The sequence below is a fragment of the Hemiscyllium ocellatum genome, chromosome 20, assembly GCF_020745735.1.
Source record: "Hemiscyllium ocellatum isolate sHemOce1 chromosome 20, sHemOce1.pat.X.cur, whole genome shotgun sequence".
Taxonomy (NCBI): Eukaryota; Metazoa; Chordata; class Chondrichthyes; order Orectolobiformes; family Hemiscylliidae; genus Hemiscyllium; species Hemiscyllium ocellatum.
In genome coordinates this window covers 14,188,178-14,212,145 of record NC_083420.1, presented here as the reverse complement: position 1 = coordinate 14,212,145, position 23,968 = coordinate 14,188,178, and the positions used below count along the sequence as shown (strand labels likewise).

The 23,968-nt window shown below is 42.6% G+C and overlaps 1 protein-coding gene across 1 annotated transcript in view; it reads right to left on the bottom strand.

Moving 5' to 3' along the window:
- The window catches only part of LOC132825353 (neuronal-specific septin-3-like), a 407,090-nt gene that overhangs the window by 349,600 nt on the left and 33,522 nt on the right, over positions 1 to 23,968 (bottom strand). Inside the window, exon 2 of the mRNA XM_060840515.1 lies at positions 16,254 to 17,666. Within this exon, the coding sequence (XP_060696498.1) occupies positions 16,254 to 17,666 (1,413 nt within the window). The remainder of the gene's footprint in view (positions 1 to 16,253; positions 17,667 to 23,968) is intronic.

Sequence of the window (23,968 nt, the reverse complement as noted above, 5' to 3'; positions counted from 1 at the left end):
CAAGATGTTGCCAGGGTTGGAGGATTTGAGCTATAGGGAGAGGTTGAATAGGCTAGGGCTGTTTTCCCTGGAGCGTCGGAGGCTGAGGGGTGATCTTATAGAGGTTTATAAAATCACGAGGGGCATGGATAGGATAAATAGACAAGTTCTTTTTTTCTTGGATGGAGTCGTCCAGAACTAGAGGGCATAGGTTTAGGGTGAGAGGGGAGAGATATAAAAGGGGCCTAAGGGGTGACGTATTCAAACAGAGGGTACTGCGTGTATGGAATGAACTGCCAGAGGAAGTGGTGGAGGCTAGTACAATTACAGCATTTAAAAGGCATTTGAATGGGTATATGAATAGAGTCATAGAGATGTAGAACACGGAAACAGACCTTTCGATCCAACCCATCCATGCCGACCAGATATCCCAACCCAATCTCGTCCCACCTGCCAGCACCCGGCCCTTATCCCTCCAAACCCTTCCTATTCATTCCTGATGAAGGGCTCATGCTCGAAACGTCAAATTCTCTGTTCCTGAGATGCTGCCTGGCCTGCTGTGCTTTGACCAGCAACACATTTGCAGCTATTCATATACCCATCCAAATGCTTTTTAAATGTTGCAATTGTACTAGCCCCATCTCTGCCCATTTCCCACCTGTTTGAATGTATGATGGTCTCCATTTCCTCATTAAGGCGTCATTTGTTAAGGAATAACACACAGGAATGCATTCACTTTCTTTCTCAGTAAATGCATTTGATGTGACTATTTTAACTCCTCATCTTTCTGCTGTAATTCAATCAGCTTATCAGAGCTAAAGATACTTGCATGTCTACCTATTTGCTCCTTCTCTGTTCCACTTATCTGATTAAAGAATGTTTCAGATAACACCATGTCAGCTTCCTTCTCTGTGCCTTTTGATCTCGGAAGGGTTTGGAGGGATATGGACCGGGTGCTGGCAGGTGGGACTAGATTAGTTTAGGATATCTGGTTGGTATGGACAGGTTGGACCAAAGGGTCTGTACATCTCTATGACTCTATAGTGTTTTGTGTACTTTTAATAATTTGCATCAATTGTAAAGGAATCAACTGCAATTTTCATGGATCATGAATAGTGGATGCTGTGGTGAACCCTGATCTGGAAGTAGTACCAGTAGGAGGTTAGTTAAGAAAGTAGAGTGTGGCTGACAGACATAATGCAGAACTATAAGCAGCAGAGCTGGCCTGTGAAGGTAATCAGTGCATAGATGCAGATATAAAGAGAAAGCAGACAGAGGCAGGTTGAAGACCCCAGAGAATTCTTGTGACAGGAAGGAGCAAATCACTCTTAGAAAGAAGTTAGTTTTTCTGTTTGACAGAAAGGGAGACAGGAGGTCCTGAAAGTACTTTGAGAGCTGGCTGAAAAGGACGAAACATAGAAAGCTGTGAGAATAGCTCAGAGACACAAAAGAACTGCATGTTTTCACAGAAATGGAACAAACGGTAAACTAATGGATTGCTCATGGATCAACTCAAGAGGAACTCCAAAAAACTGCAGCATCAGGAGATAAGCAACCTGTGAGAGAGGAGGTTTGTGGAAGTGAGTCTTACTGATGGTTATCGGACCTGCAAAACCTGAAGGTGAAAACGATGGACTGACAGGACCTCTGCCTATCCAGCATAAAGAACAGCAAACAGTGGAACTGCAGTTTAAACTGAAACGTTAACTCTGATTTCTTTCTGCAGACGCTGCCAGACCTGTTGAGCTTATCCGCAATTCTTTCCATTTTTATTTAGTGGAACTGAGCAGCTACATAAATTATTCCAGGGATTTTCAGTTCCACACCCTGGTACAAAAGGTGAAAGTGCTACCAACTGATTTACAGCTGACTAGCAAATCTAATACAGTTTGATTCAGTTTTCATCTAACTGAGAAGTAGTGAATTTATTCAATGCATTCATTCATTATAGACAGGATTAAACATAGGCTTTTGCTGTGTTAAAATATGAGCAATACAGAGATTTTACATTTCAACAGTATGGGGATGATGTAGAAGCCAAGCTGAAAGCGAGGGACTGTGCTGCTACTTAAAACCAGGACAGCTGACCCCACTTAAGAAGTTTGACATGGAGTTTACAGCAGACAGACAATCTATTCTGGAAATGCATTGAAATAATAAATCAGTTTCCTTTGCATGTTTACATGAGGAATACCTCAAAGGACCCTTTTTCACTCAGTAATTTTAGACATGCAGATATAGAATCTGCAAATGTGAATGTCACAGCAACTATCTGCACTCATTGCACGACTGATTGGATTTTAATTATTTATTTGGAAAGCTCTACACATAACCTGACACATTGCACTGCGATATAGAGATTAATGAAGGAGGTGGTAAATGAAATCAATGAATGAGAGATATTAAGAGCTAGAGACTATGACAGGACTGGACTAATGGATGGGATGGGTCTTTTGGATTGAACATAATTGAGGCAAAAGACCAACAGGATGGGTCTCAATGACAATGGAAAACTCCAGATCAGATGGATCAAGATGGACGCAGTGGGCAAGAATGTTCATCAAACAAGAGCCATGGTTTGATGATAAACATCAAGTTACAACCCAAAAAAAGGGCAACCAGAATTACTTTAAGTCTATGCCCTCTCATTTTTTTTTCTTTAATGAATGGGAACCGCTTGTCTCTCTCTACCCTGCCCAGCCTATTTATGATTTGGAGATGCCGGTGTTGGACTGGGATGTACAAAGTTAAAAATCACACAACACCGGGTTATAGTCCAACAGGTTTAATTGGAAGCACTAGCTTTCGGAGTGATGCTCCTTCAGCTGATGAAGGAGCATCGCTCCGAAAGCTAGTGCTTCCAATTAAACCTGTTGGACTATAACTGGTGTTGTGTGATTTTTAAACTTTGTACAGCCTATTCATAATTTTGAAAACCTCCATCAAATCTCCTTCTCTTCAAGGAGAACTTGCTTCACCAGTTTTTTCCCCTGACCATAGAGTAAGGGATTGAGAGGTGACCTTATTGAAAATAATGAGGGCTGCAGACGAGTTAATGGTAGTGATCTTTTCCAAAGGATGGAGCATTTCAAGACTAGGGGATACAGTTTTAAGGTGAGACAAGAAAGATTTAAAGACATGAGAGGCATTTTCTTTTACATGGAGAGTGGTTCGCAGGTGGAATTAACTTCCTGAACTTTGACTCCACATTTCCTACCTATTTCTTCGAATTCCGACAACGTGGAAACAGCCCATTAAGTTCACACTAACCCTCCAAAGAGCATTTCACCCAGACCCAACCCCCCTATCCTATACCCTGGATTTTCAACTGCTAACCCACATAGCCTGTACATCCTGAACACCACTGTACCTGCACATCTTGGGCTGTGGTAGGAAACCAGAGCACCTACAGGAAACCCACACAGACTCAGGGAGAATGTGCAAAACCCATACAGACAGTCACCTGAGGCTGGAAGCAAACCCAGGCCCTTGGTGCTGTGAGGCAGCAGTGCTAACCACTGAGCCACCGTGCTGTCTGAGAGGTGCTTTGTGTTCAAACTTTAGAAGTCTAATGCTGTGCTGTAGGCAGAGCAGACACAAACTGAGCCGGAGTGGGGGTGCACTTGAGTGAAACCAGAACAGAAGCCAGAAGATTCCAAGGGCTGTGGTGACAAGGAACAGGAGGATAGAGAGAAAATGTGAAGGTCCTAAAACTGAAAAGCTAAATGTTGATTATTTTGCTCTTAAGAAAATATTGAATCTTTGCTTTTATTACATTTCTAATGAATAGATCAGTCAAAATGACACAATAAAATCCATATAGCCTCAATTAGCTTAAGATCCTATTATCCAATTTTAATCAATGGTCCCTTTTATCAAGGCAAAGTGTTACTTGTAGAAATAAAGGTTAGCAGCTGCAGTAGTAATTGAATACTAATTATGGTTTATGATAATTTTGGTTTTTCTTCTGTTGGATAACTAGGAGGACAAATTCAGCTGTTACCAAAAAGACAACTTGTCTCTCTGTAAAATCAAACATTGCCAGTGCGAAGCTACGTTCTGGGTTCCAAAGCTAACCACAGAGTGCAGCACTGTAAAATGTTACTAACTGTGCTTCCAAATGAGTAGTTGCACAATTTCAAACTATGGTAATGAAGCATGTGTTGCTTTGCTTTTACAAAGACTATAATCTAAATCCAGCTGGAATACATAAATCTAGAGTATGGGTATGTTTTGTTGTAGAAACACCAAAGTTATTCATGTTTATCATCCTCATGTGTTTTAAAAGACAAGATTTTGAAAAATTACTTGGGCTATCCCTCTAATTAAAGATGAAATGGAGGAACAAAAGGGGTCATGTGACAGACTGTGAATCCCTGGGTCTGTTTTATTCTCTCTTTTCATATCTGCAAAGATATCACTGACCCTCGGATCAAGTGGTGTCTACAAGAATCAGAGGAAGAGAGAAGGAAAATAGAAGCAATTAGTAACGTAGCTGAAGAAAAGAAAATGCTCTCAGTATTACTCACTGCACAGAACACAGGTGGGGAGTGCACACATACTGAGTTGGTGAGGATTCAATAGAGGCTGGGCGACTCACCCATCTTAAGCCAGAATCATGGAATGTCATGTATAACCCTTGTGATCTGATTTAGTTCTGGGATTAGACGTTATCCAGCTGAGAGGGGAAAAAAGGAAATGGGTGATGGGAGCAGAGAACATCTTTATTCTTGTGAAACCTCTTCAAAGTATTCATGTGAGAGACAGCACAAAAAGGATCTCCATGACAAGGAACGGTGATCTTTTCTGCAATCTAAAGTATAAATTGCCTATTACTGGTCAGGCAGCATTGCATTTAGTTAGTTTTTTGAACAGTAAAAGTCTTAATACCTGAAATCCAGTCATGTGATATATTCAATCCAACATGTAAAACGCAAATACCTTTGGAAAGTTAGTTTTTTAAAATTCATTCACAGGATGAGGGCATCACTGGCTGGAGCAGCATTTATTGCCCATCCCTAATTACCCAGAGGGCAGTTAAGAGTCAACCACATTGCTGTGGGTCTAGAGTCACATGTAGGCCAGACCAGGTAAGGATGGCAGTTTCCTTCCCTAAAGGACGTTAGTGAACCAGATGGATTTTTCCCAACAATCGACAATGGATTCATAATCATCATTCAACTTTTAATTCTGGCCTTTATTTAAAATTGAATTCCAATTCAACCATTTGCTGTATAGTGGTTCAAAACTGAGTCCCCACCCTCTGGGTCTCTGGATTAACAGTCCAACATTAATACCTCTAGGCCCATTACCTCTTTTGTGTGGATATTAACACATAGGGCAAAACCTAATAAAACCACCACTTCACAGCTATTTCTGAGTTGGTCCGAAATGGCATGACATCAGCTTTAATGGTTGGGAGGAGCTTAGGCCATAATTAGATATGGAAAAGTTCAGGTTAAAGGTAACTGCATCTTGGTACTTTCTGGCTAAAGCATTAATTTTAAGTTATCATGAGAAATAAAATTATAGAGATGAAAGATCAAATGGTTGACTCAGTGGGTAATGCTATCGCGGATATGTTAATAACAGAAGAATGCATACCAGCTCTGATGTGTACATATTTACATGTACAGTTACCAGGGACTGGAATTTATAGATTGCTGGAGACACTGCCTCTGCAAGAAAAAGTTAGGGCCGGCTAGGCTTTTAATACGTCTATGGTAAGACTTCTATCTCATCTGGACAGGGAGTGCCAATCAGCTGTGTGGACCCAACAGCACCACTGTTAGTGGTGACCATGTGTGGGATTGCATCCTGCCTCCAACTCTGAAGAGCTGGAGTGAAAGTTGAATGGAGAGGAGGGGTGTGATTATGTATTGCTGAGCCAGATTGACAATCCGTGGTATTAGATAAGCTCCTTCCCCGCCATGGATCCAAACCCACGCCTGAGGGTGCAATGGCATAAAACCCAGCTCCAAATCAAACAATTTGCTCAGTATATTTTCTGGCAGCCTGATGTTGTTAATAGGTGGTGTCAAGTGAAGCGAAAGGCTTTACTTTTAACCGCTTCTATACCTAGATCTACCTGAAGGTAATAAACTGTACTGCTTTCAATGTGCGACTGAACCATTTCTTGGATTGGAAACATCGGCATTATCCAAACTCAATAGCTCCGTCGTAACAATAGCTCATGTTGCAATGTACTCAGGATCAGAACACATTTGTGTAACCTGGGGATTGCCCGTGGGTTTAAAGCAAAGTGCAAAAGAAGCAAGGATGATAGGATGGAATTTTGTTCCCCCTCTGCAGTGAGTAGTTAGAGTAACGCACTGCCTGGAAATGTTGGGGGCAGGATCAACTGACGCACACAAGAGAACCTTGGATGGTTTTCAGAAAGAATTAATGTGCAAAGGTAGAGGGAAATTGGCACTCGGCAATGGGGCTCATTTGCTGGGCTAAATTGCTTCCTTCTGTGCCATAACAATTTGCACCATCATAAAAAATGACGAAGTACCACTGATTTTGTAAGTCAAATTTATTGTTGTATAATAGGACTCCTCGTCAGACTGAAACAAATTGGGTAACAGAATAAAAAATGACAAGATAATATCTCAGTGGGTAGAAAATCTAAAGTTGAGATTGTCACATATACTGAGATACAGGTGTTAGACAGGCAACTTACACTTTACATAAGGTACATCAAGGTATTAGAACAGAATGCAGATTATAGTGTTACAACTACAGAGAAGGTACAGACACACACACACACACACACACACACACACACACACACGAGGTCCATTCAAAAGTCTGATAACAGAGTCATATAGATGTACAGCATGGAAACAGACCCTTCAGTCCATCTTGTCCATGCTGACCAGATATCTAACCTAATCTAGTCCCTCTTGCTAATACTTGGTCCATATCCCTCCAAACCTTTGCTATTCATATACCCACCCAGGTGCCTTTTAAATGTTGTAATTGTACCAGCTTCCACCACTTCCTCTGGCAGCTCAGTCCATACATGCACCACCCTCTGCATGAAAAAGGTGCCCCTTAGGTCCCTTTTAACCGTTTCCCATCTCACTGTAAATGTATGCCTTCTAGTTCTGGATTCACAACATCCTTCCGATAGGAAGGAGACCAGAATTGCACGCAATACTCCAAAAATGGCCTAACCAATGTCCTCTCAACTCCTATACTCAATACTTTAACAGTGGGGAAGAAGCTGTTCTCAAATCTGTTGGTGTGTGTTTTCAATCTGCCTGATGAAAAAGGGTGGAAGAGTGTGTAACCAGGATAGGAGGGGTCTTGATTATGTTGGCTGTTTTTCTGAGGCAGCGGGAAGTGTAGACGGAGTTGATGGAAGGAAGGCTGGATTTTATGACGGACTGGTCTGTGTTCACAATGGTCTAAATTCTTGTGGTCTTGGGCACAGCAATTACCATACCAAGCTGTGATGCATCCGGATAGGATGCATTCTCTGGTGCATCAAAGAAATTGGTAAGAGGCATTATGGACATGCCAAATTTCCTTAGCCTTCTGAGGAAGTAGAGGCATTGGTGTGCTTTCTTGACTGGAGCAAAGTGGATGGATCGTTGGTGATTTTTACTCCTCAGAACCAGAAGCTCTGAACCATCTCCACCTCAACCCCATTGATACAGGGAGGGGCATGTCCTCCACCCCACTCCCCGAAGTCAATGACTAGCTCCTTAATTTTGCTGACATTGAGGGAGAGATTGTCGTCTTTATACCATGCCACCGAGCTGTCTATCTCCTTCCTGTACTCTGTCTCATCACTGTTTAAGATTCCATCCACCATGGTTTCACCTGTAAATTGAGTTAGAGCAGAATTTGGCCAGATGGTTATGAGTGTGTAAGGCGTACAGTAAAGGGCTGGGTACTTGGGCTAGGACTGTTTCCAATAATGAGGGAAGATGTAGACCAACAATACAAAAGAAAGGTTCACTGAATGGGTTTGTCCAACAACAGCCGGGCCTGAGTGGCAGAATAAGCTGGAACTCTCACTCAAGAAAGTCATTTCACTTAGATGACAGTATAAGACTTTGCATTCACTGTTTTGGGTGAAATGTTATGTCTAAAAAGTGTGTTTAGGTCTCCAACAATACCTTACTGGGCAGCTTCTAATGGCACACAGCCTGGCAGTGATAACCCTGTAACGTTAAACTGGTATGAAAAAAGAATTCAGCATTTGGCAGATCTGCAGGCAAACATCCAGCTGCTGAATAATTCAAACATGAACTGGTATGAGGGCAGAGAAACTAAACAACTTCATCTAAACAATGTGCATCTGAGCGCTCTGGAACTGATGGGGAACCTGATCAAATCAATTAAGATCTTAATCAGAGAGCCACTCATTTGATTAGATAATGAATGGAAAAATCTTCCAGAGATCGACAAGACAAGGCATGTACACAGCTCTGAGAATTCTGTGCCTCTGTGTTAGAGCCAGGGTCACCTGTGTTGATATTTTCAAAATCTTTACCCATCCCTCCTTTAGCAGAATCCCTGCATAATCATGAGGTGGTACGCAGGAAAAAATGAGTCATATCAGACTTTAAATGTTAACTCTGTTTCACTCTCCATAAATGTTGCCAGACCAGTGGAATTTCTCCAGCATTTTCTCCTTCTGGAGGCACAGACAATGACCATTCAGAAATGCACTGATACAAGGAGGATACAGGAGGAAAAACAAATGCAATTGGAGTATAAAGCTGTAGTTAGAGAGTCAGGTGCAGTGGAACATTATATACCAAAATGTGCTGTTCTTTGTGATAATTTCTAGATTAGCAATGGCTTACACTGTGGCACCAAAGAAAACAGAACCGGCAACTTTCTGTTCTGATGAACAGTCACTGGACTCAAAACTTTAACTTTGCTTTCTTCCCACAGATGCTGTCAGACCTTCTGAGTTTCTCCGCCAATTTCGTTTTATGTTTCAGATCTCCAACAACCACAGTTCTTTGTTTTGCTTTAAAGGAGTAATGCCAGGCTGCCTACTCCTGATAAAAGATTATGTGGTTGAATCGAGTCCCTTCAGGAAATGCAGCATATGCCCCCTTGCTGTACGGGCCAGAGAAACGGGAGAGAAAAGTTATGATTAAATGGTTTTTAACAGCATCTGTCCAGTGACCCCATTTAGTAAGGCCAAAGCTTGCTAGCATTTTATGAACAGAAAAATCTGTTGGAAATAGAATGAGGAAGAAATAAAAAAGTCATAAGAAAATGTAGGTGCTCACTTTCGGGCCACGGACTGTGTTCTCCAATTTAAAGAGAGGAGCATTTCACACTTCCTATCCTCAGCTATATCCACCACCATTCTGCATTTGGTTACTACAGGAGATGACTGGCAATTAATTGAATAACCAACTTCAAGGACTTTGAGATCTTGAGGTGAAATTGACAAGAATGCGCAACTGGTGATATCGCATTGGTCACATGTTGAATGCGGCATCTTATTCAGCTCTGCCGACTTTGACAAAACAAAAATCCACTACGTTTTTAGTTAACCAATCCATTTAGACATGTTATGGCACACATTAGGGGCAGGTAGGTCCTGAACCCAGGTCTTCTATTCCAGAGGCAGAGATATCACCACTGCATCACAGGATCATCAATACTGTTTAATCAAACTGTGTAGAGATGTTATGACACACCTTCAGTGCAGGTGGAATTTTAACTCATTCTGCTGGTTCAAAGGGGACTGGTGGGATTTGAACATGTAGTATAATGCTGGGAAGAAAGGTACACCAACTCTAGCGTCCTTGACCGGACCAACATCCCCAGCATCGAGGCATTGACCCCACCTTGATCTGCTATGATGGGCTGGGCATGTTGTCTGTAATGATCAACAGGTGCTCTACTCCCAGCTCCGAAACAGCAGGCGCAGTGTTCCAGGGAGACCCTCAAGGCCTCACTGGCCAAGTGTGGTATTCCCACAGACACCTGGGAATCACTGGCCCAATACCATCTAAAGTGGAGGAGCAGCATCCGGGAAAGTGTTGAACACCTCAAGACTTGCCATTGGGAAAACATGGAAGCCCAGGGAAAACGGCGCAAGGAACGTGCTGCCACACCAATGCCCCACCCACCACTTCCCATGGCTACCACTTATCCCAAGTGTGACAGTCTGCAGTAGCTGCATCAGTCGGTTCAGCTACCTACGGACTCACCCCGAGAGTGGAAGAAAGTCTTCCTCATCTATGAGGGACTGCCAATGAGAAAACCCGCAGGTAGTGCGCTTCTGCCAAACCTGTGTTCAACCATCCCTTGAAACTGTCCAATTACATGTCCCTGAAATTGTCTGTAAAATAAAAAAAAGAGTTGCTGCATTTGTTTCCCCTATCCCCTTCCAACACTGTCCAAACTGGAAACTAATCATTGCAAGTGATGCTAGAGAAGCACACAAAAAAAAAATGCAAACATGTCAAATTTGATGCAATGCTTGTGGCACAATAGCAATAACCAACTGCTGGGGAATAGTCCCCCGCTCTTCCCTGGAAAGGAATTTTCATCTTTGTATAAAACTAAAACACAAAATTCAAAAACCAATTGGTACCAATTCTGTATATCTAGCTGCTCACCCAAAAAAGTCACAAATTAGCACTATATAAAAAAAGACAGGAACAAAACTAAATCAGAAAAGTGTTTCACTTGTCACATATCGTACTAAAATATTTCAGTTCCACTTTTTCCCAAGCCTAAAACATTAATAAATGACGAAGATGCCTCAGATGGAAGATACTTACAAAATCTGTCATTTTCAGATAAGTCTGCTTTCCTTCCATTTTTATAGGATTGTAGTCAGCATGCTTGCTTCATCTCGTAAATATTGAAGTTAAAAGTGAGCACACCTTATCACATATCCAGAACAAGCAAACTGTGGCTGACACCAGCTGTTACGTACTGGAATCGATCATAGCTCCTTATTTTTATCATGATCAAAGCAGCAAGTTGTGAAGTTGCAGCACATACGCACTAACCACAGATAGACCACCTTTTTTTGAACAAGGTGTGCACTGCAAACCTGAAGTCAGGAAGGAGGTACAATGTTGCAGTCACTTTGTAGAATGACCCTGTGATCACTTCAAGATTTCCTACTTAGTCCATTGGTTCTATATTGACAAATTCAAAGGGCAATCCAGCCAGTTGTCCCATTCCACCACTGCTCATTCCTGATCCTTCTGCAATGTTTTATCCTTCAAATATTTATCCAACCTTCTTTTGAAGGCCACTATTAAGTTTGTTTAGGACACATTAGTCTATCGTTTTAGGTTGGAAAGGTCCCACTCTTACGACCAAGATGTCACAAGTTTAAAAACATACATGAAAAGGCAAGTGACATGAAAATAAACTACTGCAACTAGAAGTTAAAACTGTATATTAAACATCTATGACAAGAGGTGATTAAAACATTCAGCTGTACTACTCAAAAATGGCTCTTTTAGCTGCAAAACTAATGTATCAATGCCAGAATAAAATGATGCATTAGAAAAAAATGAAACCTCATTTTTAATCAAAACATTAATTCCATCCATAGTTTCAGACAACATGTCTTAGCAGGAGCTCTTTACTTATGTTGATCACCATGAGTATATTTACTTTATAATCACCGACTAATTTGTCAAATTATTGCACAAAGAATGCAACATTTTTTGTAATAAAATGAGAAAGTGTTAAATAAAAGCATTTTTAAAATTGTGAAACTTTAAAATGATATACTGAGTTAAATATTTTCAAAATCAACAGGAATTGGCACACATGTCAGCACAGCAACACCCCTTAAAATCTTTAAATCATAGAATTATTGCAAAATAGACCATCTGTCCTATTGGGCTTGTGCTCGTTCAGCTGAATCTAAATAATCTCATTTCCGGCTTTCTTTCCCCCGTCTTCATAATCCTGTTTTTACAAATATTCGCCTATTCTCTTCTTGTAATAGCCTCAATAACCATTGCACAGAAGCATTTTCAGCTCAAAGAATCTGCTGGTTTAAATTCTGCAAGATTTTGAAGGAATTTGAGGAAAAACCTTTTCACCCAGAGTGTGGTGGGGATCTGGAATGCACTACCTGGGAGAGTAGTTAAGGTGGGAAATATCACAACCTTTAAAAGAGTACTTTGATAAGGATTTGAAATGCCATCACATTCAAGGTTCTGGGCCTAGTATGGGAAAGTAGGACCAGCATAGCTGACAGTGTATTTTGGCAGATATGACCCGATGGGCTGATGGGCCTCTTCTGGATTGTATGATTGAATATAAAAAGGCTTCTAACCACCTGTTCTGCCATTCACTAAGGTCATGGCCGGTCTGGTTGGAGCTCCCAATTCTACATTTCCCTCAGTGCTCCAGAATCCCTGACTACCTTTTCTTACGAAAATCTACTTTCCTCTACGTCAAATAAATTAAATTACCCAGCCACCACTGCCTTCTCGAAAGTGAGTTACATATAACAACAAGAAAGAAAATCACCCTCATTAAAAGGGAGACCTCGGAATCTTAAGCTCTGACCTCCAGTTCCAGTCTCTCTCAAAAGAAACACCCTCGCAGTTTCCAACCTAAATCACATTACGTGACTAAATCAGATCACCTCTTAATCCTCTAAATTCCAATGAAGAGAGGCCCAGGAAATGTCTGACAATTTGTTATGAGCTAATGCCCATCCCCATCAGTCAAGTGAACATTCTCTGTGAAGTACCTCGTAACATTATTTCAGAAAGGATGCAAATAGGAGACCAAAATTGTACATCGCATTCCAAGATGTCACCTTACTAACGATCTCTTAATGTAGCAAAACATTTCCAGTTTTATATTTCAGTTCTCCTGTAATAAACTATTCCATTTGCCATATTAATCACATGCTGCTTTTGCAACTATTTTCAGGTGATTCACGTATGACGATCCATATCCCTCTGGACCTTACAGTTCAGTATTTACTCCCCATTAAAATAATATGTTACCGGTCTATTCCTCCTGCTACAATACTGAAAATGTGTTGCTGGAAAAGTGCAGCAGGTCAGGCAGCATCCAAGGAACAGGAAATTCGACGTTTCAGGCATAAGCCCTTCATCAGGAATGAGGAAAGTGTGTCCAGCAGGCTAAGATAAAAGGTAGGAGGAGGGACTTGGGGGAGGGGTGATGGAGATGTGATAGGTGGAAGGAGGTCAAGGTGAGGGTGATAGGCCGGAGAGGGGGTGGGGGCGAAGAGGTCAGGAAGAAGATTGCAGGTTAGGAGGGCGGTGCTCCTCCACTTCCCGTTCCTCCGCCCTTGCGCATCTCCTCCACTTCCTGCTCATCCGCCCTTGAGCCCCGCCCCTCCAACCGCCACCAAGACAGAACCCCACTGGTTCTCACCTACCATCCCACCAACCTCCGTATACCAGTTCCAATACCGTACAGCCCAGATGGCCTCCTTCTTCAAGGACCGCAGATTCCCCCCAGATGTGATCAACGATGCCCTCCACCGCATCTCCTCCACTTCCCGCTCCTCCGCCCTTGAGCCCCGCCCTTCCAACCACCACCAGGACAGAACCCCACCGGTTCTCACCTACCACCCCACCAACCCCCGTATACAGCGTATCATCCACCGTCATTTCCGCCACCTCCAAACGGACCCCACCACCAGGGATATATTTCCCTCCCTTCCCCTATCAGCGTTCCGAAAAGACCACTCCCTCCGTGACTCCCTTGTCAGGTCCACACCCCCCACCAACCCAATCTCCACCCCCGGCACTTTCCCCTGCAACCGCAAGAAATGCAAAACTTGCACCCACACCTCCCCCCTTACTTCTCTCCAAGGCCCCAAGGGATCCTTCCATATCCGCCACAAGTTCACCTGTACCTCCACACACATCATCTATTGCATCCGCTGCACCCTATGTGGCCTCCTCTATATTGGGGAGACAGGCCGCCTACTTGCGGAACGCTTCAGAGAACACCTCTGGGACACCTGGACCAACCAACCCAACCACCGTGGCTCAACACTTTAACTCCCCCTCCCACTCCACCAAGGACATGCAGGTCCTTGGACTCCTCCATCGCCAGAACATAACACCACAATGGTTGGAGGAAGAGCGCCTCATCTTCCGCCTGGGAACCCTCCAACCACAAGGGATGAACTCCGATTTCTCCAGTTTCCTCATTTCCCCTCCCCCCACCTTGTCTCAGTCGATTCCCTCGAACTCAGCACCGCCCTCCTAACCTGCAATCTTCTTCCTGACCTCTCCGCCCCCACCCCCTCTCCGGCCTATCACCCTCACCTTGCCCTCCTTCCACCTATCACATCTCCATCGCCCCTCCCCCAAGTCCCTCCTCCCTACCTTTTATCTTAGCCTGCTGGACACACTTTCCTCATTCCTGATGAAGGGCTTATGCCCGAAACGTTGAATTTCCTGTCCCTTGGATGCTGCCTAACCTGCTGCGCTTTTCCAGCAACACATTTTCAGCTCTGATCTCCAGCATCTGCAGACCTCACTTTCTCCTCCTGCTACAATAGTCAGGTTTACATCTATCCACATTAAAAACTTTGGCTGCTAATTTTTTTTTGCTCACTCTCAAATATATTTATATCCCTCTGCAGAGAGTTTCAGCTATCTTCACAACTTAATTTCTTACCAATTTTCAGTCCCTTTGCCCATGTCACTGATATAAATTGTAAATGGTTCAGGTCTCAGTACTGATCCACCTGGCTCTCCATTAGTTACAGCTCTCCATTTCCTTCTCTTCCATTCATTCACAGGAATCTGGCCTCTTTGGTTAGACCAGGTCAGCATTTAATGTCCATCCCTAATTGCACAGAGGGCAGTTAAGAGTCAATCACATTAGGTACTAGATGATGTATGTGGCAACATGCATCTTGCATCCTGTACCTGAGTACATGTGACAATAAAATCTAAATTCTAAAATATGTAGACCAGATCAGGTAAGGACAGCAAATTTCCTTCCTTAAAAAGGACATTAGTGAACCAGATGGGTTTTTCCTCAGTTTCTTGGTCATCATTATACCCTTAATTCCTGATTCTTATGAAATTAAACTTCCATAATCTGCTATGACAGGATTCAAACTGAGAACACTGCCTGGATTTGTGGATTAATAGTCAAGCAATAATACCATTTCACCTCCCTTTCCTGTTAACTAACCAATCATTTATTAATGTTTTTATTTACACCCTGTGTTCTCTTCTTGTGCAGCAATCTTTGACATGAAACCTTACCAAACACTTTTTCGAAATCCATGTCTGAAAGTTCCCCTTTATCCATCCCCTTAATAGGCTAAATTATGCTGCAGTAGTGTTTCTATGGTTCATAGAATCTAAGCAAATTCCTTTAAAAACAAAGACAATGCTAAAACAAAACAAAAAGCCACTCAAAAATTTGCAATGAAAGCTTGATGTACTAAGCACAAAGGTTTTACATCTTAGAAACTAAAAGCAGAAGTAGGCCATTTGGTCCCTCAAGCCATTTGATATATGAACATGGTTGCCTCTATCTTGACATCATTTTTCTGGCAGAGTTTTCTCCATACACTTTGATGCCTTTCATACCTAAAAAAAAATCTCAACCTCCCTCTCGAGTACACCTCACAATAATTTATCAGTCAAATTTCTCTTCTTTTCTCCTTCCTTGCAAAGCTTTTCTGGTCCCAGTTTCAGTCATCACAGCAAGGGTTAGATTAGATTAGACTTACAGTGTGGAAACAGGCCCTTCGGCCCAACAAGTCCACACCGACCCGCCGAAGCGCAACCCACCCATACCCCTACATATACCCCTTACCTAACACTACGGGCAATTTAGCATGGCCAATTCACCTGACCCGCACATCTTTGGACTGTGGGAGGAAACCGGAGCACCCGGAGGAAACCCACGCAGACACGGGGAGAACGTGCAAACTCCACACAGTCAGTCGCCTGAGGCGGGAATTGAACCCAGGTCCCTGGCGCTGTGAGGCAGCAGTGCTAACCACTGTGCCACCGTGCTGTCCTTAAGGGTTAGCAGGATATTTGCTCTCCATCTCCTTCCATACACACGGAGGGCAATTTCAGGCACGTTGCATACGGTGGTTGGCCATTTTGAATACAATTAACCTTAACTTGCAGTCTTTTCCAATTAAAACTGAATGGTTTGTTTTTCTCAAAAGTCCTGATATATGAAACAACAATTATTTGGATGTGAAATCAGTGAAGTATTTTATGCTTTCAATATAAAACAATAAGATACTAAAGCTTTACAATTGTTGAAAAGCTAGATCTTACCTTGCTTCTTGAGCTGCATGTTGACTTCTGTTTCAAAGCTTAGATCCGACATTCCCTTCTCCACTTTTTCATCGTGATAGAGACTCGCTGTTGGTTGATAGTCACGATTGAGACAGTTTATCCCAACTTTAGTTGATTTTGAGAAGGAAGGATGTGTCTTCGTCTCAGATCGAGGACTTTCCTTTGTCTGAGGAGATAACACTGGATCCTCACGTGGTCTAGACTCCTGCATTGGCTTTGTTTTGAACTCTGGCACAGAGGTATGAGGAGGAGCTAATTGTGGCTGGGTCGCCAGCCTGGTTGGAAGCATCTCATGCATGGATTGAGAGCTGGACTCTGCATTCATAGCAGGGGGAGTGGATTCTCCAGACTGTTGCACGTTACTCCGCATAGAGACCAACGAAACACCCTGTTTCGATTTTGTCAAGGGAACCGGGGATGAGCTGATACTTGTTACAGTCTGGCTGGTTTGTGATCTCGGCTGTAATCTTGCTGTAGGGTCATCAGCTGGAATCATGCTCCCCAGAGCTGTATTCATGGTGTCGCGAAGACTGATGGAAAACGAATCATTAGGTACACACCTCGGTTCTCGCTGATTTGATATAGAATTCAATCGTAAACTGGAGAGTGTGTCAGCCAAAGTGATGTGTTCCTCTTTCAATCCTATTCTTGTTTTGGGAACTTGGCCACACTGGGAGGGTCGAGATCTTAGCATGGAGTGCGGAGCTGCATCTGCCTTGAGCAATGGATTGAACGCTGGTTTGTTCTCCACGGTGAGGTCTTCATCAGCAATATGGAGATCAAGAGCTGGCATGGAACCATGATTGGCTGTGCCAACGTTGGCAGAGATAACAGAAGGATGGACTACTGAGGGGAACACATTGCCCTGCGAAGAGTATTTCTTCAAAGCTGGGGAAGACACGTGATTCGCTTTAGTACCCGAATCATTGCGTCTCAGCGAACTTTGAAGTGGGGCCAACAAAGAGTTTGACTTTGAAGGTGATGGATACACAAGGCTGGATGTCGAACCATGCATCCGGTCAATCTCAATATCTGCTCTGGAAGACTGAGGGAAGCCATTTGGATTGGTTTTGTTTTGGAAGGAGGAGACGTAAGCTAAAGAGACGGCTGTATTTCCATTGGCTCTGGGAAGTGGCTTGGACCCTTGATTAAAGGATTGGCTTGAAGTAACTTTTCTATTCTGAGATGAACCAGCCCCCGGTATTGAACTTGAACTCCTCCCGATCCTCATGTGATAAGAGGGTGGAGAGGACGTACTGGTGACAAAGCTTTCAGAGACCTTGGATGACAAAACAGATGCTGGAGCAGGATGAAAAGGAGAGTTCAGTGGAGAAGTTGGAGATAATGATGATCCGTCATCCACATCGTCAATCTCAAAAGACCGTTTCAGAGCTGTTGACATATAAAAATAAATAGAATTACAAAATGCTTTGTTGTTTAAATAAACATGAGCAAGATCATACATTATGAAAAAATGTGACTCAACTGACGCTCAGGGCTTGTGTACAGGATAAGAGACCTTCATTACTATTCTCAATTGAAATGTAAAATTAAGAGGATTTAGTTTAAAATATTCCTTCCATGATAAGTGCTCATTGTCTGAAGCTTTGCAGGATCACCGTGGATTTGTAAACAATTATCACGCTTATTGTAGGTACAGGGCTTCAGCATTGTTGGCGAATGCAAGGCAAAAACCTTGACAAAAATGGGTCTTCTCTCAGCAATCCTGTTATTACACAATGTTCATACAGGCCTTGGATTTATTTTATGAATGAAGCTGGAACCTTCTTTATAATCTGCCAGTCACGTTTTACCACAGACATGTCGAGCATCATCCTTATTTTGAGCACATTTCACCACTTAGCAACAATGTACTTTGTAAAACTTTCCAATTCCTTTTTCTTGTGGCATCATGTGTCTCGGAGTGTTCTCTCAGTGATGATTGCTGTGCATACACAATCAGAAAGCTCCGAAGTGTTTGGGGTCAGTGATTAAGTCGTCCAGTATTAGGTCGTAAGGAATTCAGTGTCTAGTGCTAGGTACAGCCATGTATTTGAGACGCTGAAGATTAATAGGAAGGCTTCTACAGGCAGCATACATCTGTTTGGGGTTCTGTGTGGTAATGTACAAAACAGAAATAGGGAACATCTACTATATCCATTCAAACCAGGCAAGTCAGGACAAAACATTATTACTAATCTACAAATCCCAGGCAGTGTTTTTTCCTTACACAAAATGTGATTAATTATAAAACTAAGTCCACAAAAGACTCCATTCAAAAAGATATATATATCCTATTAACTTAACCTGTCAATGCCAACAAAATATCCCATACCAGAAGAACAACTGAAAAGTGATGACTGAAATCTGAGCAACGTAATTTAGCCCAACTATCAATTTTGTCAGTTCAAATTATACTTTTTTTAAATTCAAAGTTAAAACTAGCCCGACAATAAAACAAATATAGTTAACATTTGTGAACATCTTGGTTAATCCTAATTACTTTGGAAACATATGCAAATTGTGTCAAACTTAACTTTTGCTTTTAATACATGAGAGGGTGTGTCACTACATTGATGGACAATTAACACTTTTGAATGTTCTTATGACGTCTTTCATGGAAAGAAGCCTATTGTATAGGAACAGCAAGTTACCATGGACCCCAGCCTGAATGACATTGACTTTCTACATTACACACCAGAGACCCCAGCAGCAAACCCACACGGGACTGTTCCAGACCGCACTTGCCCCCGTTTCTGCTTCTTCATGCTCTGGATAAAGTCAGATTTCCTCAGACTTAAAACCGTCTCGTAGTGTATGACATTCCTGATGAAGAGTTTACACTCGAAACGTCGACTCTCCTGCTCCTCGGATACTGCCTGACCCGCTGTGCTTTTCCAGCACCACCCTTTTTGACTCTGATCTCCAGCATCTGCAGTCCTCACTTTCTCCTCGTTTTATGTACAAATAACATACAACATGCAAATGATGCTTTGAAGTGTCAGAAATAGTGTAGAGCTTATTTACGGTAACTATATATATATTTTAGCAATTCAAAGTGTTAGACCATTTTAAGTCGTGCTAAAAATAAAATGTTTTATATAGAATATGAATACTTTACAGGATGGGTCGTAGTAAGGGGCAGCACAGTGGCTCATTGGTTAGCATTGCTGCCTCATAGCACCAGGGACCCTGGTTCCATTCCGCAGGCGACTCATGTGGAATTTGCATATTCTCTGTGTCTGTCTGGGTTTCCTCCCACAATCCATAGATATGCAGGTGAGGTGAATTTGCTATGCTAAATTGCCCAATAATGTTCAGAGATGTGTAGGTTCGGTGCGTTAGTCAGGGGTAAATATAGGGTAGGGGAATGAATCTGGGTGGGTTTTCTTCAGAGGGTCAGTGTGGACTTGTTGAGCCAAATGGCTTGTTTCCACATTGTAGGGATTCTATGAAAAGTGAAGAAACTCCCCATTTCCTACTCACTGACATAAGGGATGGGGCCCTAGAAAGATATTTACATTGCTGCCGACAACAGATCCCTTATCTTGGATCTGGAGGACTTCAGGGGTCAGACCTGATCTTATTATGGTGTTGGGTCCTCTCAAGATGTGCTCCATGAGGATAGGTGCAGAGTTCTGTGTGAAGACCTGTACGCAAGTCAGGTCAGGGAACACCAAGATGCTGGATGTCCCTTATAGACTGGCAAAACTGACCTCTGTCCCCCACTCCCCCCACCCCAGGCAATCCTCCAGGGCTGGGCAGGTTGACAATGGATTCCACAGGCCAGTCTGGGACATCCTGCAAAAAGGAAAACATATGGCTCCTGGCGAGTGTGTATGGTCAATGGGGAGGTGCACCCTCCCATAGTGAGAAGCTGTCCACGTCCTGCTACACACACAGTAATATGACCAGCGCAAAAGTGTTGTTACAAACAACGAGCAGGTTTGAAGTGGCTCTATTTGTGCAAGCAGCCAAGGTTCAGTCATGCTGTTGGTCCCGCACTTCACCAAACACATCCCATACAACCAACAAGTCACTTATCTGGAAAAATGATGTCAAAACTTTGTGACTTGAGCTCTGGGACGACGTCACGAAGCTACAAGGTTGTAAAGTTGTTTCCCGGAGCTTAATAATTTTGAGTGGAATCTACTCAGTGAATGGAAGGCAAGACTGGAACTTAGTGGACCACCTGTCCAACCAGCGTCCCTGTTCACTAACATTAGTACCAAGGGCCAATTTCACCTTTAAATCAACTGTGAAAAACAGAGAGCTGCTTTTCTATTTTAAACAAAGCTTCATTCACGGGATGTGGACATCACAGGCCAGGCTAGCATTTACTGAGTGCATAGTGTGTCACAGTGTCAGAAGTCGATAGCACAGAAAAAGGCCCTTCGGCCCACTGAGTCCACACCAGTGAAAAATAAGCACCTAACTATTCTGCCCCCATTTTCCAGCACTTGTCCCATAGCCTTGTCTGTATATTGTAAATACACTTCCAAATGAGGGTTTCTGCCTCGACCAGCCTTACAGGCAGAGTGGTCCTCTGGGTGAGAGAGATTCAGTTTGCATTCATAAAATCTTCCCACGTAATTGGGCTAAATTGGTGCATCATAGTCTCCTCATTTAGGAACTCAATGAAACCACACATAGTGACAATGTATAGATTCATGCATTCTCAAAGCCCTGCATGGTAGAAATTTTGCAAGTGAATGATCACGGCCTGGGTTCTAGCAAAGTTGTGCCATGCACCGCTGACCTCAAAAGGAAAGCCACCCCCAGCTGATTCTGCTATCTCGATGCCCAGGATTTCATTTCTCAGACCATTCATTTGCTTGTCTTTAGTTGGAGGGAATCTCTGTGTTCCATCCCGTTTAACAGTCAATTACAGAGACAGGTATGGACACTCAGCAACCAAGAAGTAAAATTACATCTAAAAAGAAACATTGGAAATACTCAACCGGCCTGACTGCATTACTAAAGAGAGTTAAATGTTGCAGTTCAATGACCTTTCAAAGAGACAATTGTGATGGAGTTAAAAATCATCCAAACATTAATTCTGTCCCTTCCTCTGTAGGGAAAAAAAAGACTCCAGATGGTTCACAGATTTGTTCCCAGGATGGTGGGTGATCCTGTGAAGAGAGCATGGACAAACTGGGCTTGTAGTCTCTAGAGTTTTGCAGGATGCGAGGTAGTGATCTCATTGAAAAACTTACAAAATACTTAAGGGGACTTCAGAGTTTCTCTAGCATTTAATGTGCTTGATTCAGATTTCCAGCATCAATAACATTTTACTTTTAACATTTACTAAAAGGGATTGACATAGTAGATGTGGATAAGTAGTTCCCTCTGGTTGTGGAGAAAGGGTGAAATAAGGAAAAACATTTTACACAGAGGGTTATGAAATTCTCTACCACAAAAGGGCTCAGACGTTGAGTATGTTTTTTTATATTCATGGATGAGGGCATCATTGCCTAGGCCAGAATTTATTGCTCATCCTTAATTACCTTGGGGGGCAGTTAAGGGTTAACCACATTGCTGTGAGTTTGGAGTCATGTGTCAGCCAGACCAGGTAAGGATAGCAGTTTCCCTCTCTACAGGGCATTAGTGAACCCGGTGGATTTTCCAACAATCCCCAATTGTTTCATGGTCATCATGAGATCCTCAATTCCAGATTTTTTTAAAAAATTGAATTCCAAAGCAACCACCCTGCAGTGACAGGATTTGAACCTGGATCCACAGAACATTAGCTGAATTTCTTGCTTAACAGACCAGCAATAATGCTAGGTCATCACTTCCCCTTCGAAGGGAAGTTAAATTGGTGGAGATGTTTAGAGTAGAGATTGATAGCATCATAAAGATGGGATTCGTAACAGGCATAGAAGTATTCAATCAACTATTGTATTAATTGCCAGGACAGACTCAATGGGCTGAATGGCCTACTCCAGTCCCTTTGTTTCTCCCTGACCTGTTGATTCATTCCAGCTAGCTTTGTTTTTATTTCAGATTTCCACCATCTGCAGAATCATATTTTCGCAAAATGTATTCATCACAAACAAAACAGAAATTGCTGGAAAAATTCAGCAGGTCTGGTAGCAACTGTGGAGAGAGAAAGCATTAATTTTTCGGGTCCAGTGACCCTTCTTCAGAACTACATTGATTATCACTTTTAATAATTTCATACAGACAAGTAAAGACTGGACATTCACAGGGGAACCTGAAAAAGCACAAACTTAAAGAATTGTTGCTGAAGCCTTCTGTTTTCCACGCATCAGGACTATTCACAAACATTTCAAATTAAAGAGAATACTATGGCAGTGAACTGCCAATCATTAATTGGTGCATCCTCCATGGCAACACCTCGGCCAGAGCAGACTTTCCAACCACTCAGTACTGTCCTCTCATACAGTATAATAGCTGTTTTCTCCCCTTAAATTGGTATTCTTTTGAAATCGCGTGATGAGCGCAAGCCAATTAGCGTATTAAACATTGACATTAAAAATAATTGAACCTGTGGAAATGTTATTACAACTGAGAAATTAGACATTTCATGAGCATAAAATTAGTTTTCAGGGTGGGAGAGGTTGTTCATTGGTAATTCCAAAACTTAAAAACCTAGTTAATCACCATTCAACAAGGCATACCAAGTTTTGGTGTTGGCTGAGCAAGCTTAGAATGTAACACATTAACCCAAGTGATTTTAAAGAGTTCTACCCATTAGAAATTCAACACACTGTATGAAAGAGCAGAATAACACTGCCAGCATCTCCTGGATTTCCATAGTTTATTATTTTTGCCATGTGCTGTGTGCTTGTGAGTGCAGAAAATTACAATCATTGCTCCGTAATGACAATTGCAAAATCCAGGTCATCATGGTTACATGCTTATGGAGCAGTTCACAGACTCTAAAATATTACTTTATTACATTGTGAAAGAGTACATGATGCCACAGAAATATTCAGGGATAAATTTTAAAAATTACTTCACTGCATGTGGGTACTCCGTGACCGTAGTGCCAGGGGAGATACTAAGATTCTGTCTTGCTGCAGGTGATCATTGTCTGGCACTTCTGTGGTCTAAACTGTTGTTTGCTATTTATCAGACGAGGCTTAAGTGTTGTCCAGCTCTTACTGACTTGAACACAGACTACTTCATTGTCAGAGGTTTGGTAAATGCTGCTGAAAGTTGTGCAGTCATCTGTGAACATTCCCATTTCTGACCTTATCTTAGAGGAAAGGTTATTGCTGAAGATGGTTGGGCCTAGGACACTAACTTGAGGAACTCCTGCAGAGATGTCCTGGAGCTGATATGACAGACCTCCAACAACCACAAGCCCCCACCTTTTCCTCCGCTACATCAATGACTGTATCAGCGCTGCCTCGTACTCCACGAGGAGGTTGAACAATTCATCCACTTTACTAACACCTTCCACCCCGACCTCAAATTCACCTGGACCATCTCAGACTCCTCCCTCCCCTTCCTAGACCTTTCCATTTCTATTTCGGGCGACCGAATCAACACGGACATTTACTATAAACCGACCGACTCCCACAGCTACCTAGACTAGACCTCCTCCCACCCTGACCCCTGTAAAAACGCCATCCCATATTCCCAATTCCTTCGTCTCTGCTGCATCTGCTCCCAGGAGGACCAGTTCCAATACCGTACAACCCAGATGGCCTCCTTCTTCAAAG